This window comes from Dromiciops gliroides, chromosome X (assembly GCF_019393635.1).
Source record: "Dromiciops gliroides isolate mDroGli1 chromosome X, mDroGli1.pri, whole genome shotgun sequence".
NCBI classification, from domain to species: Eukaryota; Metazoa; Chordata; class Mammalia; order Microbiotheria; family Microbiotheriidae; genus Dromiciops; species Dromiciops gliroides.
The window spans coordinates 41,133,074-41,150,206 of NC_057867.1; the positions used below are offsets into that span (position 1 = coordinate 41,133,074).

General features: G+C 34.9%; 1 protein-coding gene across 1 annotated transcript in view; it reads right to left on the reverse strand.

Moving 5' to 3' along the window:
- THOC2 (THO complex 2) overlaps positions 1 to 17,133 on the reverse strand; it is a 90,989-nt gene that overhangs the window by 28,359 nt on the left and 45,497 nt on the right. The window contains exons 16-22 of the mRNA XM_043974635.1: positions 16,144 to 16,200; positions 15,378 to 15,462; positions 13,974 to 14,067; positions 11,209 to 11,289; positions 10,574 to 10,670; positions 6,036 to 6,153; positions 209 to 388 (exon numbers count right to left, since the gene is read on the reverse strand). Of these exons, the coding sequence (XP_043830570.1) occupies positions 209 to 388; positions 6,036 to 6,153; positions 10,574 to 10,670; positions 11,209 to 11,289; positions 13,974 to 14,067; positions 15,378 to 15,462; positions 16,144 to 16,200 (712 nt within the window). The remainder of the gene's footprint in view (positions 1 to 208; positions 389 to 6,035; positions 6,154 to 10,573; positions 10,671 to 11,208; positions 11,290 to 13,973; positions 14,068 to 15,377; positions 15,463 to 16,143; positions 16,201 to 17,133) is intronic.

A 17,133-nucleotide genomic window follows, 5' to 3' on the forward strand; every position in this document is an offset into this window, starting at 1 on the left:
AACAAAATTTAAAGATATTAGTTGTTGAATTTCTAATTGGGTGAAAACCTACAGATACCACAGAATGACACGCATTATATACAAGAAGTCTCTTTTATATTTGAGAGTAAATGAGCATAATACAATCTAACTAGACATGTGTGATATTTTCTAAATTTTGTGCTCCATATTAAGCATTTATTAAAACATACAAACCATATTTACTTACCTGGTCATATAATTTTCCCACAAGCTTTAAGTGTTTCTCTCCTCCTTCCTGAAAGATTACACCATTTCTCTGCTGAGCCATAAGCAAGCATAGAGGAAGGGCAAGATCATGGTCCAATAACGCATCCTTTAACCTCTGAGAGGATTTTTTAGTGTTTCTGATCTGTCCGAAATAGCCACCCTGCACCACCCCCCCAAAAAAAACATTATTAAGTTTCCAAAAAACCCACACACACGCGTAAACACGTGTATACACACACACGCGCACACACACACGTACACACACAAAAGCACAAGTTCCAGACATGTGACTTCTTCAGGATAAAGAAACCCCAGTGAGGAAATGTCCTCGACCAAAGCTGATTTGTAATCTTAGAAAGTTTGACTGGAGGCACTGAAAAGTTAAAAGTGACTCCTCCAGGGTTACAAAATCAAAATGTGTCAGAAAGAGGACTTGAACCTAAAACTTCCTGACTTTAAGGTCAGCTCTCTCTATCTACTATACCAGGTTGGAATATATTAACCACCTACTTTGAAAAAGATAAAACAAATAACCATATGCCTTAAATAAAATTCTGCAATTTCAACTGTCCCTGCTGCTCTTCCTCTAAATACAGAAGACTTTCAACTACAATTATTCAATTAATATGCTGACAGTTCAACAGTTTTATATTGCTGCCTTTTCCTTCCACTTTACTCTCTGCAATCCTTGTAATCAGTATAATACAAACAGTGCTTTTCTAAGACTATAAGAAAGCTAGATCAAAACTGACATCTACATGAGAAACTACAAAAAGAAATTTGCAACTAATTAGAAAGTTGGTGGAAAGGTTGGAGAAAAAAAAGACTGAGCAGAGCCAGTTTTATCACACAGCCAAAAACCAACCAAAAATATAGATTTCAGGGGCAGCTAAGTGGCGCAGTGGATAGAGCACCGACCCTGGAGTCAGGAGTACCCGAGTTCAAATTCCACCTCAAACACTTAACACTTAGTAGCTGTGTGACCCTGGGCAAGTCACTTAAACCCAATTGCCTCACTAAAAAAAAATTAAGAAATAATAATAAAGAAATGAAGAAATAAAATTAATAAAAAATTTTTTTAATTTTAATTTAAAATTAAATTTTAAAAAAACAGAAATTTCATAGGACAACTGGTAATCTTGTCTCACATCTTCCATGATGAACATAAGCAATGGAAATAATTGTAGCTTATGTATAAAAATCTGAGGAAGAATAATTAGAAAATAGAGGAATTTTATTAAAAGTTTGACAAGATTCTCCTGCACAGCACCAGATTGCGCCAAGACTGACATAGTTGATGTTCCCTCAAATACCCTAACTTCCTTTTTGGTCTCTTTCAAGATACTCAGCTCCAAAGACCTAATCCTTAACTCCATCTCAGCTAGAAACAGAGCTCTTGATTTTGTCATCATCCATGTTCAAGAATGCCAAAATTCCATTATTGAACCTGGTCTTTTTTCAATCTCTCTTCATCCTCCTCTAAAACTATTCTTCATTCCTATTCAAACTATTCAATCCTACCACTCAATACTTTGCCTGAACATCATCTCAGCTTTGGTTAGTTACACTGTCCTACCATCCAAAGTTCCCTCTTCTCACATGATAATATCTAACAGTATTTATATAAAGATCAAGTTTGTTGGGGTTTTTTTATTTATTTAAAAGCCTGAAGTTTTGCAAAGTACTTTAAATGTTATTTGATCTCACTCTTCTATCATACCACACTAAATCTTCCTTAATTCTAGTCTCTGATGAAGAGATGCCCCTTTCCTCTTGCCAAAGACAATCCTAAGGAGCAGCTTGGTGGAGCAGTGGATAGAGCACCAGCCCTGGAGTCAGGAGGATCTAAGTTCAAATCTGGTCTTGTACACTGACACTTACTAGCTGTAACCCTGGGCAAGTCACTTAACCCCAATTGTCTCACCAAAAAAAGCAAACAAAAAACCAAGACAAAGATAATCCTAAACCTATCCCATCTTCTCCATCAGACTGCCCTCACTATCATCATCCCCTACTTCTAATCTCTTCCTCAATGAACTGGTTCTTTCTCTGATGCCTCCAAGCACATTCAAATTTTCCAGGCCATAAAAAAATTCTCTTCTCTGACTATATTTGCTGGCTCCACTTTTTCTCCTCTCACTCTCTTTTAAATCCTCTGTAATCTGGCTTCCAGACTCCTCACCATTCAGCTGAAATTGCTCTCTACAAAATTACCAATGATCTCTTACTTGCAAAATCTAACAACCTCTTTTCAATCCTTATCTTTCTTGTCAGCTCCATAACACTGAAAAGTGCTGACCACCTTTTCCTTCTCAACACTTTCTTCTTGGGTGTTCCATGTTGCTATTTTTCTATTTTCGTCCTGCCTACCATGTGGCCACTACTTAGTTTCCTTTGCTGAATCGTCTTCTCTATCACATGTAATGGTGAATATATCCCAATGCTCCGACCTTAACCTCTTCTCTTTTCTCTCCCAGGATTCCATCAGGTTCCTTGGCTTCCAAGCTCTACTTCCACACCACCATCTTTCTTCTGAACATTTCAAACAGTATGTTCCAGACATCTCAAGTTCACTATTATTACCCCAAAATCTACCCTTCTTTTTAATTTTCCTACTTCTGTTGAGGGTGGCACTATCCTTCCAGTCTTCCAGGTTAACATCCTAGTAATCCCCCTTGCCTCTTTCCTTCCTCTACGTATAATTAGTTGCCAGGCCTTACTGATTCTACTTTCATTATTATTTCTAAAAATGTTGGTAATGATTTTACTTCCACCTCTCTTGTCTACATCCCTTTCTATCCAATCACATGGCCACCAACACATTTCAAGGCCATCCTAACCTCTGATGATCCCCTAATTAAGTGGTCTCCCTGACTCAAGTCTCTTCCCTCTCCCATCCATCCTCCACACAGCTGCCAGAGTGATATTCCTAAAAGCAAAAATCCTACCACACCAATCCCATGCTTAAAACGTCTCAGTGGCTTTTTAAATGTTTGGCACTGCACTGCCTTTCCTGGATTATTCCATGTTATTCTACTCTGTGCACTCTACCTTCTAGCCAAACTGGCATGTGTGTGTATAAAAACAGCTCATCTTCTAGATTTATACCTTTGCAAAGGCTATCTATCCCCCGTTCATGAAATGTTCTCTCCTTCTTAATCTCTTTCTCTTAGAATACCTAGAATCCCTTCAAAGTTCAGCTCAAGTGCCATACCCCAAAATACTAGTGTCCCCCCTTAATTGACATATTTTTCACTTATTTGTAAGTGTAAACATTGTTTCCCTCCAGATAGAAATGTAAGGTCTTTGAGGAAAAGACTGTTTTGTTTTTGTCTCTGATAACTCCAGTAAACAGCACAATGCCTGGAACTTCATAGACACTGTTGATTGAATATGACCAAAAAAAAAAATGAAATTTACTGTGTTTTAGATATAGTAAATGACTGAGTAGTGAAGTGAGTTGTATAAGAAGTAACTGTGTACAGTCACAATAATTAAAGCAAAAGTCAAAAGCAACATCAAAATTAGAACAAAGGATAAAGATGAAACAACAATGAGAACAAATACATCAGCTTCAAGATGACCTAAACAAGCTGTAGATGCCCAAAAAATGGAAATTTGAAATAGGCAAAAGATATTGACCTTGATTATCATCATTTCTTGAAGAAGTTTAAAAGATACAATGCAGTTGCCACAGTGAGGCTAAATGATCCCAGAAACTGCCTTAGTCAGCAAACACTATCTTCTTGCCAAGTAGAGAGACATGTCAACATGAAGAAGGACCCATTCAGAATAAAAATTTACCTGGAATACACTATGGAAGATGATGGTGAAAGATTAAGAGCAATAGCACTCACAAAATGGCAAAAAGCAGTGGAGGCAAAAATTCAATCCACAGAAAGCTTGATGGAAGACCCCAACTAAGCTACATCATCTCAAGAGCATCTACAGATGCAACTGGCAGGAGGACAACAAAGAGAAAATAGAATGGTATTGCTAAGCTTTCTATAACAATCTGTTCTCAGCATCATTGACAGAGGAACCATCACATATAGACACTATTAGATAGATGTGCTAAGCTGAAATGGCAAAGAGGAAGTAGGAAAAAGTGGTTGGACCAGGCCAAGTCTACATCCTGAAAATCTATGCTGGTCAGCAAAATTATAATCTTGAGAGCATTATAGGATCATTGTACAAGAAAATTCAGAGAGGGGAAGAGACCAAAAGAAGAAAAAAATGATGAATTTTTCCACTACTGCTCAAAAAAGGAAATCAAAAGAATTGTTAACACATGTCAATTTTCTCATCTTTACAAAAGAAAATAATCTAAACCTATACAACAAAGAGCATTCTTGATGAAAATTAGAAAACTTAACAAGCAAGCTTTCAAAAACAGTTCCCAACAGTACATATCTTTATGGCCTGAAAGGTACAGAGACTACAAGATCCAGCCATGCTTATTTTTAGATTACTAAAAAGTATTTGATTTAGTAGAAGAAAACACAGTCCTGAAAGTTTTTCCCAACAAGGAGTTGTTCATATATTTTAAGATCATACAAGGTACTTTGATAAATGCAACCAGAAAACTCTGTCCAATGACCCCTCTAACCAAATGATCTGTTATCAAAACAAGGCATAAAACAGGGATATGCCACATAGAAGAGATTCTATATTATGTCCTCCATATGTTCCTGTTTGCAAATAAAAACTGTGTTTGTTAACATGAAGGCCAGAAAATTACAGGACTTTTATCAATGAGATCAATAGTTATTCAAGAGATAGGCCTGATAATTCATTGAGGAAAAACTAAATGGATTAAAAAATGCCTATTGGCCAGACAATGACATGTAGTTCGATGGCCAGTTCAATGATTTAATACATAACTATTTCTAGCCCATGCCCCCACCCAACTACTTTATATGTGTATATGTGTGGGTATATGTATATACACATACAGACATGGACATACATGTAACTGGCACATACAAAGCAGATGAACAATGAGCAGGATTCAAAATTGAATAGGAAGAAAGAGTGAGTTTTACTACATTTAGGAAATTGTGCTATGCTTAACAATGCTAACTAATGCTAAGAATTTCTTTTTTTTACAAAACTTTTCTCCTAGCAATACCGACAGAATTGGTTATTGATGTGTGGATCACCACAACCAACAAAAATCAAAGTATGAGTCACCTTACATGATGCAGATGACCCAAAGTAAAATGGAAGGAAGCATGATGGACTTGAGTTAAGTGTAGCATAACTTAGAGAGAAGAAGCAGAAGAGAATTCATCAAGAAAATATATTAGCAGAAAAGGAGATATGTCAGTTATGTGGCGAAACATAAGGATGGACAAACAACAGTATTGTGCTGGAACTAATGAAAAGTGTTGGGGGGGGGAGGGGGGCCCCACAATGTTTTGGTTTCGTTTGTTTTTTTAGAAGACCTACAGAAGGCCTCCAGCACAGCAACTAGATTACCTGTGCAGTACCTATGGAAAAAAGACAACACTTGCAAAGGAGTCACGAATAAGTTGTGCTCTGTGCCAATCCTGGGAGTATCCACATCTATGAGATAATACATTCATTGATTGAAGTATAACAGGAATGAAGTATAATGCAGAAACTATAGAGCACCTTTTAAAAAAATAAAGCATAACTGTAAAATAAGAACAAATCTAATTAATGCTGCCATGTAGACTTTGTTCTTTAATACACTCAAAAACTTGTTCATAATTGGCATATTTTATAAGAGGAAAAAAATTAGGTTGAGCTTACATAGCCATTGCAAAGTATACTCAACTCACCTCAGCTTTAAGTTGTTCCCCACCAGTCATGGCCTCTAGCTGCTCCATTGTTATTTCTTCAGTAATTTCAATTCCTGCCATTTTTTGTACCACCTCTTTCAAAATAAGTAGGTCAAAGCTATGCAAAAGGAAAATAAGAAATATGCTCATAAGAGAAACTCAAAATACAGAAGGAGTATATTTTAATGTTGTAATAACATGATTCAAATAAAACATACATTTTATTGTGGAAAGGAAATAGACCTGCGATTTCACTGACGTAGCGAAAGCCCCCTTTTTCTTGATGTAGATTTGTAATCATTCAGCAACTTATTATCTTACAGAGTTGTACATAGGATATTATAAGAGGTTAAAAAGCCTATTCCAAGGTCAGAGACAGGACTTGAACCCAGGTCTTCCCAACTCAAGAATCCAGCTATCAAATATAATGTGCTTCCACTTCATTATATGTGTATATAAGAAAATACTACTAGAAATAAGTTGTTAAACATGCATTTTTTTCTAAAAATTACCTTAGAGCAGGAATATAGTTTGAAAATTAAAGTTTTGGGGGCAGCTAGGTGGTGCAGTAGATAAAGATCCAGGAGGACCTGAGTTCAAATTTGACCTCAGACACTTGACACTCACTAGCTGTGTGACCCTGGGCAAGTCACTTAACCCCCATTACCTCACCCAAAAAAAAAAGTGAAAAAATGAAAATTAAAGTTTTAAGAGGATAAAAAACATCACTTCAAAACAATGAAAATCAAAGTATTTAAAGCATATATTCAGTGAAAAAAATGTATAAGAATCTCAAACTAAGTCCCCAAAACCCCATCTTGGCATATTAGATGTTTTTTAAACTAAGCTTACAGATGGCTTCCTAAAGCAATGAGTCGGTATTCAAAGCCAAGGAAAAGAAGAGTAGAAACCAGATTACATTCCAATACTTTTCTCTCCAATGCCAATACTTACATATTTTAATCCTGAAATATTGACTTTAAAGAATTTCCTTTCAAGCACAGATTTAACCTCAAAAACAAAGCTTTATAGATTCTAAGACCATCCTTTGTCTCTCTGGAGGAAGAACAGGTGAGAGATCTTTCACAGGTCTAACTATCCACATAAAGGATACCAGAAAGTTAAAAGTTACAGGTGTAATTTTTCAAGTTCATTAGCAAGAATTTATACAATAATTAAGAGAAAAGTGTTGGTTTTCTTTTAATGATTTTGAAATTTTTTAAAACTCTATTTCCAAAGAAAGTAAATATGGAAAGAAACTGGTATATGCCAAAAACCTAGCAATTAAATGTAATCAAATACTTATTAAGCGTACCAGGCAGCATATACTAAGTATTAAAGAGATGTAGATAGAAAGAATGACTATATATATATATAGATATAGATATAGATATATATATATATATATATAGGCAAAAGCCTACAATTCTGTGGGTATAATAATATGGAACAGTAAAAGGGAAAAGCATAATAGCTAGGAAAAGCTAGAGGTACCAAGAAGATGGGGGTCAATGTAATAATAACTAAGTTTTCTAATTTTTTCTTTAAAAAGTAGGCACCTGTCAGGAATGAAGCCTATCTGGAAAACTACAGCATCTGGTGGTATTCCAGAATATAAATATAATATTAGATCTTTGACTGTGGCACAAGTCAGTGGTTAAATACTTTTCAAAATATAAGCAATCTGTTCTCTAAAATTAAAATTCTTAAGTTTAGAACCATTTGAGGAAAGAGGCATGAGTACCTCCTCCTCCTCCTCCAAATATAAATGTTACTATTACAAAAGAGTCATGTTTAAAAGATTAGAGTACTCTTGCCGCTTGGTGGTAGTTGGGAATAATAACCAAAAGTACAAAGTGATCTATCATAAGAGTATATGTATAATCTACAGCATTAAAACTATTCTCTCAAATACACAAAAGCTTGGCTGTTAATAAGTTAATTTTGGTAACATACAAATAATATTTTATAGGAAAATATCTATAACTTCACATCCATCAAATTGGCAAAGTTGACAAAAAGGGGAAATGAAAAAAGCTGGAGAGGCTGGAGGAAAACAGGTACTGCTGCACGGTTGGTGGAGTTGTGCATTGGTCCAGCCATTCTGGAAAGCAATTCAAACTATGTTTCAAAAGCTACTAAACATCTATGCCCATACCTCAGAAAGGTCAAAGAAAGACAAAATGAACTTAACATGTGAAAAAATATTTCTAGAACCTTTTTGAGATTGCAAAAAAAAAAAAAAAAAAGGCAATGTTTGAATAGGTTATTGTATGTGCATGTGATGGAATATTATAGTGCTATAAGAAATAATGAAAAAGATGGCTTTAGAGAAGTATATGAAGACTTCTATGAAGTAATGCAGAGTAATGAGCAAAACCAGGAGAACAATTTTCTACAACAGCAATATTGCAAAAAAGGGCAATTCTGAATGACTTAGGAACTAATATGAACACAATGGTCAACTATGATTGCCGAGGACTCAAACATGCTACCCACCTATTCAGAGTACAATTTGAAACCTTTGTTTCAATGATGGAATTGACTTTATACTTATTTTTAATAGGTTTTGTTTTTCTTGTTTTCAGAGGAGGTTGGAGGGAAAAAATTTTTTTTTAAATCCATAGCTTCATCAAAAAGGCCTGCTTCATGGGCTCTTAGAGCAAGAGCTCAAAGGGACCTCATCAGTTTAAAAAGGAAAGTGGGGCCCAGCAAAAAGAAATTTTAGTAAAGGTTACACAAAGCATCATAGACCCAGAGCTGGCAGAGGCTTAAGAGGCCATATAGTCCAACTCCTTCATTTTACAGAAGGAAACTTAGGATGAGAATGAGGAAGTAACTTACCCAGTGACACAAAGATAGTAAGTGGTAGGGCTAAGATTCAAAGCAAGATCCTCTGACTCTAAATGTAGTATTGTTTCCACTAAATCATGGTCCTTGTCTTCATTAGATGTTCACTAATCTTAGATATATTTTAGTGGAGTGTTTTTGTGTACATTTTTCTACTTATATGATCTCAACACAAGAAAAACACAAAAACTGTACTTAGATGTGAAAGGGCACAAAATCCACATTTCACACCTTACTAACGTCTATGACTCCTTGTGTTTGTTTTTTCTTCATTTTTAAATACCAAAGAAATCTTCCAATATCATTCCTACTCCTCAAAAAGTTCTTCTCATCAGAAATAAAAAGTTAATTTGTAGGAAGATCCACAAATACTCTACAAACATTAGGTTAGATTTCCCCTAAAAGGAAAAGAAAGTGTCCTGGAGACTTAATTGTTCCAGGAGAAGGTTTGAACCCTCAAATTCCTGGTTACTCAAATCTAAAAACACAGGACTTGAGGAGTCACTTCACTGTCTAGGCACATTACAATGGTTTTTTGTTTTGGTTTTTTGGGGGGTTGTTTTTTGGGGTTTTTTTTGGTTTTTTAGGCAATGGGGGTTAAGTGACTTGCCCATGGTCACACAGCTAGTAAGTGTCAAGTGTGTGAGGCTGGATTTGAACTCAGGTACTCCTGAATCCAGGGCTGGTGCTTTAACCACTGCGCCATCTAGCTGGCCCCCCTAATTTTTTTGTTTTGTTTTTTGCAGGGCAATGAGGGTTAAGTGACTTGCCCAGGGTCACACAGCTAGTAAGTGTCAAGTGTCTGAGGCCAGATTTGAACTCAGGTACTCCTGAATCCAGGGCCGGTGCTTTATCCACTGTGCCACCTAGCTGCCCCCGGCACATTACAATGGTAAATGTGGAAGGCAAGGGGAACCACATCCAACTGAATATATTTAGCATGATACTGTAAAATTATTTTGCTAAATGTCAAGACGATCTGTGAGTGTCTCATTCTGTCTGAACCACAGGCTCAGGCCACAAGATCGACAATGAACACATGGGGGCAGCTAGGTGGCACAGTGGAAAGATCACCGGCCCTAGAGTCATGAGGACCTGAGTTCAAATCCGGCCTCAGACACTTGACACTTACTAGCTGTGTGACCTTGAGCAAGTCACTTAACCCTCATTGCCCAACCAAAACAAAACAAAACAAAAAACAATGAACATGGCTACTTCCTCTAAATTTGGCACCAACAGTATCCCATTTCTCTACAAAGAGAAGGGTGGTATGTCTAGTGATGTGTCCTGTGGAACCAATATTGATCACAGATTTTAATCCAAGGTCAGCTGCTTTTTATTATTTTATATATTTAGATTATTGAAGGTTTTGTACCTATTATTTTCTTTGTTTAAATAAGTTATTCAGGGGGCTGCTAGGTGGCGCAGTGAATAAAGGACCAGCCCTGGATTCAGGACCTGAGTTCAAATCCAACCTCAGATACTTGACACTAGTTGTGTGACCTTGGGCAAGTCACTTAACCCTCACTGACCCACCCCCCCCCAAATTTTTAATTTAAAAAAGCTCACAGTCTAATACATGAATTAAAAAAAAATAAAGTTACTCCGTATAGCAGAACTCAAAAATGGCTGGACACTCAGAATAATGAATTTTAAAGTACTAATTAAAGAAAAAATTTTATACATACCTTTTTCCTGCTTTTAGCTGATTAGCCACATACTGAAGAAGACCAGCAAGCTCAATTGGATATTTACGAAAAACTGCACCACAAAAACTTGCTAAGCCTAGGCATGAAGTGAAATGAAATGTAATTAAAAGGGGTTCATGACATAGCATATTACTATCCAATTAAATTTGCCTTAAGAAGGGGTAGAAGACTAGTTGATTTTATCTGTATATTTAATAATAGCTCTGAAGAGTATTTTGTAATGGATAATTATTTATTCACCTCTAAACTGTTAGTAGTTTGAAGACCTTAACAATATTATATAATAATAGGCATATATTAAGCACCTACCATATGCCAGGCAACATACATGCACTTTAAACATTGTCTCATTTGATCCTGAAAACACCCCTAAGAGGTAGGTGATTTTGTTATCCTCATTTTACATTTGAGGGAACTAAGGCAGACAGAAGTAAAGTAACTTGCCCAAGGGTCACATAGCAAGTATCTGAGAGGCTGAATCTGAACTCAGATCTTCCTGATTCCAGATCCAGAGCTCTATCCACTGCCCCACTTGGCTACCCTAAGTAGCTATTTATATTAGGGAAGCTTCCCCTAACAATATTAATTCCCCTAACAAGAACAACAATACTCACTTTGAAGCCAGCTTGAGATGGTGGTGTCATCATGTTTCATTCTTTCCTTCTCTGGATTAGCCAAAGCTTCAATGATGCAATCTTATACAGTATTAAGGAAAACATTTATTTTTCAAAGCCTCTACTAATTTCCCTCTAGGAAAACATAACTTATGCTGATTTTTAAAAACTGTAAAAATTCCATTTTCTAACTACAGTTATTAGAGAAAATGCATTTATTCTTAGTCTCTTGTCCATACTCTAAGAAGGCAAAATATACCCAATCACGTGAAGCCAAAGGGTGGTTGGTAAATAAAAGAATCTTTTCTTCCTCTTCCTACAAAACAAAAACCCATCTAAACATAAGAAATAATGAAGAAAAATGGTCGTTCCTCTGTATACTCCAAGAAGTAGAATGGTAAAGGAGAAAGAAAGCTGACTCTGAAGTCAGGAGATCTGGATTCAAATCCTTTCTGTGACACCATGGCAACTCATTTCACCTTTTTGAGGCCACAAAAGCTTCATCTGTCAAATAGGGACAGCCCATAATATCAAAACTATAATAGCGGACATCTTTATAGCACCTTAGGATGCGATATGGCATATATTATTATTACAGAAATTGAAGGGGAAAGGGAGAAGTACAACAATTAATGCATAGAATACGTGATATGGTTTACTTAGAAAATCCTAAGAAATCAAAAGATACTGAGACAACTACTAATTGAAGGCTACAAAATAAACCCAGAAAAACTGAAAACATAATTATAAAATAACAAAATTCAAGAGACAATACTAGAAAGGGAATTACCATTCAAAATAACTACAAAATGCCTATTATGCTTGAGGATAAATCTATCAAAGCATACAAAATACTTACATAGATTCAAATGTAAAGTGCACCATAAAGAAGTAAAACAATACCTTGAGGGCTATTCAATGGTCATGGCTGGGCTATGTCAATATAATAAAAATGACAATAAACCTAAGTTGTTTCAGTTCTAACAAAACTATGAGGAAAATTTTGCTCACATGGGAAGGGGGGAGAACAGGACATGACACGGACTGCTAGGAAAAATGGACAATATTCTAACATAAATCAGATTTAAAACACAACACATCATATACCAAGATAAAAATAATTTGGATAAATGATTATTATTATATTTTTTAAATGTCACATCATAAATTAAAGGAAAAAACAACTCTGAGGTTCCACCTTATACCCAACATATTGGCAAAGTGGGCCAAAAAAAAAAAAAGGAAATGACAGATGTCGTAGAGACCACAGGAAAACAGGCATATTAATTTTAGTGGCATTGTGAAACAATCCAGCTATTCCAGGAAGCAAGCTGCACATATAGCCAAAATGTCACTAAAATGTACATATATGTACAACTATACCATATATATCCAACTATACCAAAAAGAGATCAAAGAAAGAAGACCTATACAATAACAAGAACATTTATAAAAGCTTGTTTTATGGTAGAAAAGCAGTAGAAGCTAGAGGCATCCACCAATAATATAATGTAATAGTTATATGTAATATAATATGTAATGAAATATAATATGCATAAATTATGTAATGTGTTAGATTATATAATGTATTGTGTAATTATATATAATATAATGTATTATATAATATGTAATGGAATAATAATCCCTTCCACATCATGACTTCCCCAATCCTGGTTTCAATATATCACGGGTTGACGTTAAGAAATTAAACGGGAATTTGGAGGGAGTTTTGAGGAAGCTGCAGATGATACCCAACGGCCAAAACCCAAAGGCCAGAAGACAGCACAGAGCCTATGACCAAACACAAAGCCCACATTTAAAATAAGGTACGGGGGCAGCTAGGTGGTGTAGTGGATAGAGCACCAGCCCTGGAGTCAGGAGTACCTGGGTTCAAATCCGGCCTCAGAACTTACTAGCTACGTAACCCTGGGCAGGTCACTTAATTCCAATTGCCTCACTAAAAAAAAAAAAAAAAAAAAAAAAAAAAGTATGCTAAACACCCCAAAAAAGAAAAAATTCGAACTTCTCTGGTAAGATAAAAGATTTTATAAGGATTTTCCAGATCACAAGGGTGCTGTGCCCCTAACCCCCACAATGTGGAAGGAATAAATATTCCATTATTCTATTGAAAAATATGAAAGAGGACAGCTAGGTGGTACAGTGGATAGAACACTAGCCCTGGATTCAGGAGGACCTAAGTTCAAATCCAGCCTCAGACACTTGACACTTACTAACTGTGTGACCCTGGGCAAGTCACTTAACCCCCATTGTCCCGCCCAAAAAGAAAAAAAAAAAAAGATGAAAGAAACTTTCAAGACTCAAGGGCTGTGGTCAATGTAATGTCTGTGTTTCCAGTAGACCACTAAAGAATTGCTTTCCCACTCCATTTGACTGCATAAAAATAAATTGAAAAAAATATGTTTTCTTTTAAAAAATAACAAAGCACGTGAAGTGTTGTTAACATTTTAATGACAATAATAGTTTATAATAATAGCTAATATTTATAAAAAAAACACTTTGTATGTGCCAGGCACCATACAAAGTGCTTTATAAATATTATCATTTGATCCTCACAACTACCCTGTGAGGGAAGTGCTATTATTACTTTTTACAGATGATGAAATAGGAAACAGATTAACTTGCCCAGTTAAATATATCTGTTGGTCTGTCGTGCACATGTTTAAAACCACTTGTTTGGGGCTACATTTTTCCTGCATTGGTTTCATATTTCTAAGATCTCCATACTACTTTGCTTAGAAGGATACAGGCCAAGACATCATAGTTCAATGAAGTGAGGTATTTCAATGAATCAACTACTGGTGTTATTAAGTTATCATACTTTTGTATTTGGGATAAAATCTGCAAGAAAAAGAAAAGATGTAACTTAAAATTTAGAACACCATCAAACATGGTTAATTAACTAGGATACGCCAGCCATCAGTGGCTGTGAAATTAATTTTTTAAAGACCCTTTTCAAGTTTAGATTCCCATCTTAGTTGATTTTATAGCAAACTGTCTTGAGAATATTTTTATACATCATTTAAGGGCTGGTTTTTAATTAAATGAATTTTAAAGTTGCGAATAACAAAATCTATCTTGTACCATCTACCTTATATGAGCTATGAGGAAAATGTAGATAAATGGTTATTCTAATGATAATACTATGAATAAGGTAAACCTTTTAGAACTATAAAATGGTAGCATCTCCTGTGAAACACTTTTTAAAACTTCTCTATTACAAAGAAATTAGTGCTGTATTTGGCCTGCAACACAAGCATTTTCACAGTACATCAGTACAGTAAGCATCTAATATTTAATGATTCATTTTCACTCTTAATTAATCCAATTCACACAAAAAATTTTCATTAAAAGTTATTTAGAATAATGCCATTATGAAAACAAGTAATCACAAATTATAGTTTTATAGTAGCACTAGTACATATTACTAAAAAATTTCATCAAAATATTATAATTCTATATTATGTAGTAAATAAATTGCACTGTTATAGATAGATATAGATATAGTATATAAATTACACTACTATATTTAGCCTCACCGAAGATTTCTGGTAAAGCTATAATTTTAATTTATGCAATAATATTGTAAATATAAAAATATTGAAAGACTAAGCCTGATCTATGCAACAAATAATCACAATTCCAAAGGATTCATTATAAATCGATATTTTGGTTTCATTTTCCTTTTTTCAGTGGGGGGTAAGGGGTGGGGGGGAATATGGTTAATAATAAAATAATTTGTTTCAAGGCATTTCTAACAGGATTTGTTTTTCTTGCCTTCGAATTAAAGGAAAGGGAAGTTGGAGGGAAAATAATTGGAAATGAAAATAAAACTGAATTTAAAATTGTAAAGTTCCCGTTTAAATTAAATCAGTAAAACCTAATATTTATAAAGCATTTTAAGGTTACTAAGTACTATATATATATATATATATATATATATATATATATATATATATATATATATATATATATCTCCTTTGCTAACACGATAACCTACAGGAAAATGAATCTTAAACATCATCTAAGAAGTTTGTTGAAAATGGAAATGTTTACGTGAAATCATCTAAAATGTTTTTTGATACAGAGATAAAAATGAAAACCAGTCTTTTGAAAGTTTTTTTTACATTAACTTGCAGCTTAATACATACGTAATCAAACAAAATGGTCGGATTGCTGTGACTCAGTTTCCCAATTTGTCTTCCAGAAGGCTTCACATTTTCCTTTGTCAATCGCCTAATAGAGGGGGGAAAAAGTGGCAGGGACCATTTTAGCTAACTTCTCTCTCCACTATAAAATTCATATATCTGTTACTTTCAAAACATTAGTTTTTACCAAAACATGTAAAGTAATTAAATGTAAATGCCCATCCTGAATTGTTTTTGCGACAATCAAAAAACCATCTGTGTTAAGATATTTAGGGGCAGCTAGGTGGCGCAGTGGATAGAACACTGGCCCTGGAGTCAGAAGTACCTGAGTTCAAATCCGGGCTCAGACATTTAACACTTACTAGCTGTGTGACCCTGGGCAAGTCACTTAACCCCAATTGTCTCACTTAAAAAAAAAAAAAGATATTTAGGGGGCAGCTAGATGGCGCAGTGGGTAGAGCACCGGCCCTGGAGTCAGGAGGACCTGAATTCAAATCCAGCCTCAGACACTTGACACTTACTAGCTGTATGACCTTAGGAGAGTCACTTAAGCCCAATTGCCTCACCAAAAAAAAAAAAAATTATATATATAATAATTATTTATATATATATATATATGTATGTGTATATATATATATATATATAGGATGTCAATGTCAAATACTTTTGTAAAAAAAAAATCAACATTAATTCAAAATAATCAAGAGTATAAAGGCTTTAATGATTTATATAGTTCCCTCCAACATTAAAATCACAGAACCATACTCACAATTTCTCTATCCAAGGATTAACATACATAATCTTGTTACTAACATCTATGAGAGACCTAAAGAAATTATAATAAGGCCCATATAATTTCTACTGTTCACAGTCAAAACAAGCAAAGTGACTTATTGATTTTATTCTTTTCTCTACTCCTTACTGATCCCATTTCCCCAAAAGACCTGGTGGTTTTATTTATAGTATGGTTTGAGATACTCCCCATTAAAAAGAAGAGACAGTAACTTTAACTCTTCAGAGAAACTACACTAAAAAAAAAAACAAATAAAAATAAACCCAGAAATTATTAAATGTTGAGTAGTTAAATATGCAAAGAAAAATGACCACATTAGAAATAATTTCATATTTTTATAACTAAGTTCAAATAACAAACCATATTCAACTACCAAAAAGTTCATAGTATCATGCCCAAGTCTTATTATTAAAGCTCAGATCATTAAAATCTGATTAAATGATCTAAGTCTGTAGTCCACAAGTAGCTTATATTCTCTTGGAAAAGAACAAATTAAACACACATACATACATACATACACACACACACACACACACACACACACACACACACAGTGGCACAGTGGATAGAGCACTGGCCCTGGATTTAGGAGTACTGGAGCTCAAATCCAGCCTCAGACAGTTAACACTTACTAGCTGTATGACCCTGGGCAAGTCACTTAACACCAAAACAACAACAACAACAACAACAACAACAACAAAAGATGTGTAAGGGTTGCTTCGCATTTGGCTTTCAATAACCATCTGGCACTTGGTAGGTACCTCAGTAAATGACAGCTGAATTCCTTTTTTCAATAGCATTCCAGTATTTCTTTTCTACTTAGCAAGCTGTAATTTCACACTCAGACATGGAATGCTTCTGCTTCATAACTCTGAATTACTGATCCAAGAGTCCCTAACATGATGAATTATGGAATTCCTTGAAAACCATCAGCAACAAAAAGTTAAATAAAATACACCTTAAAGA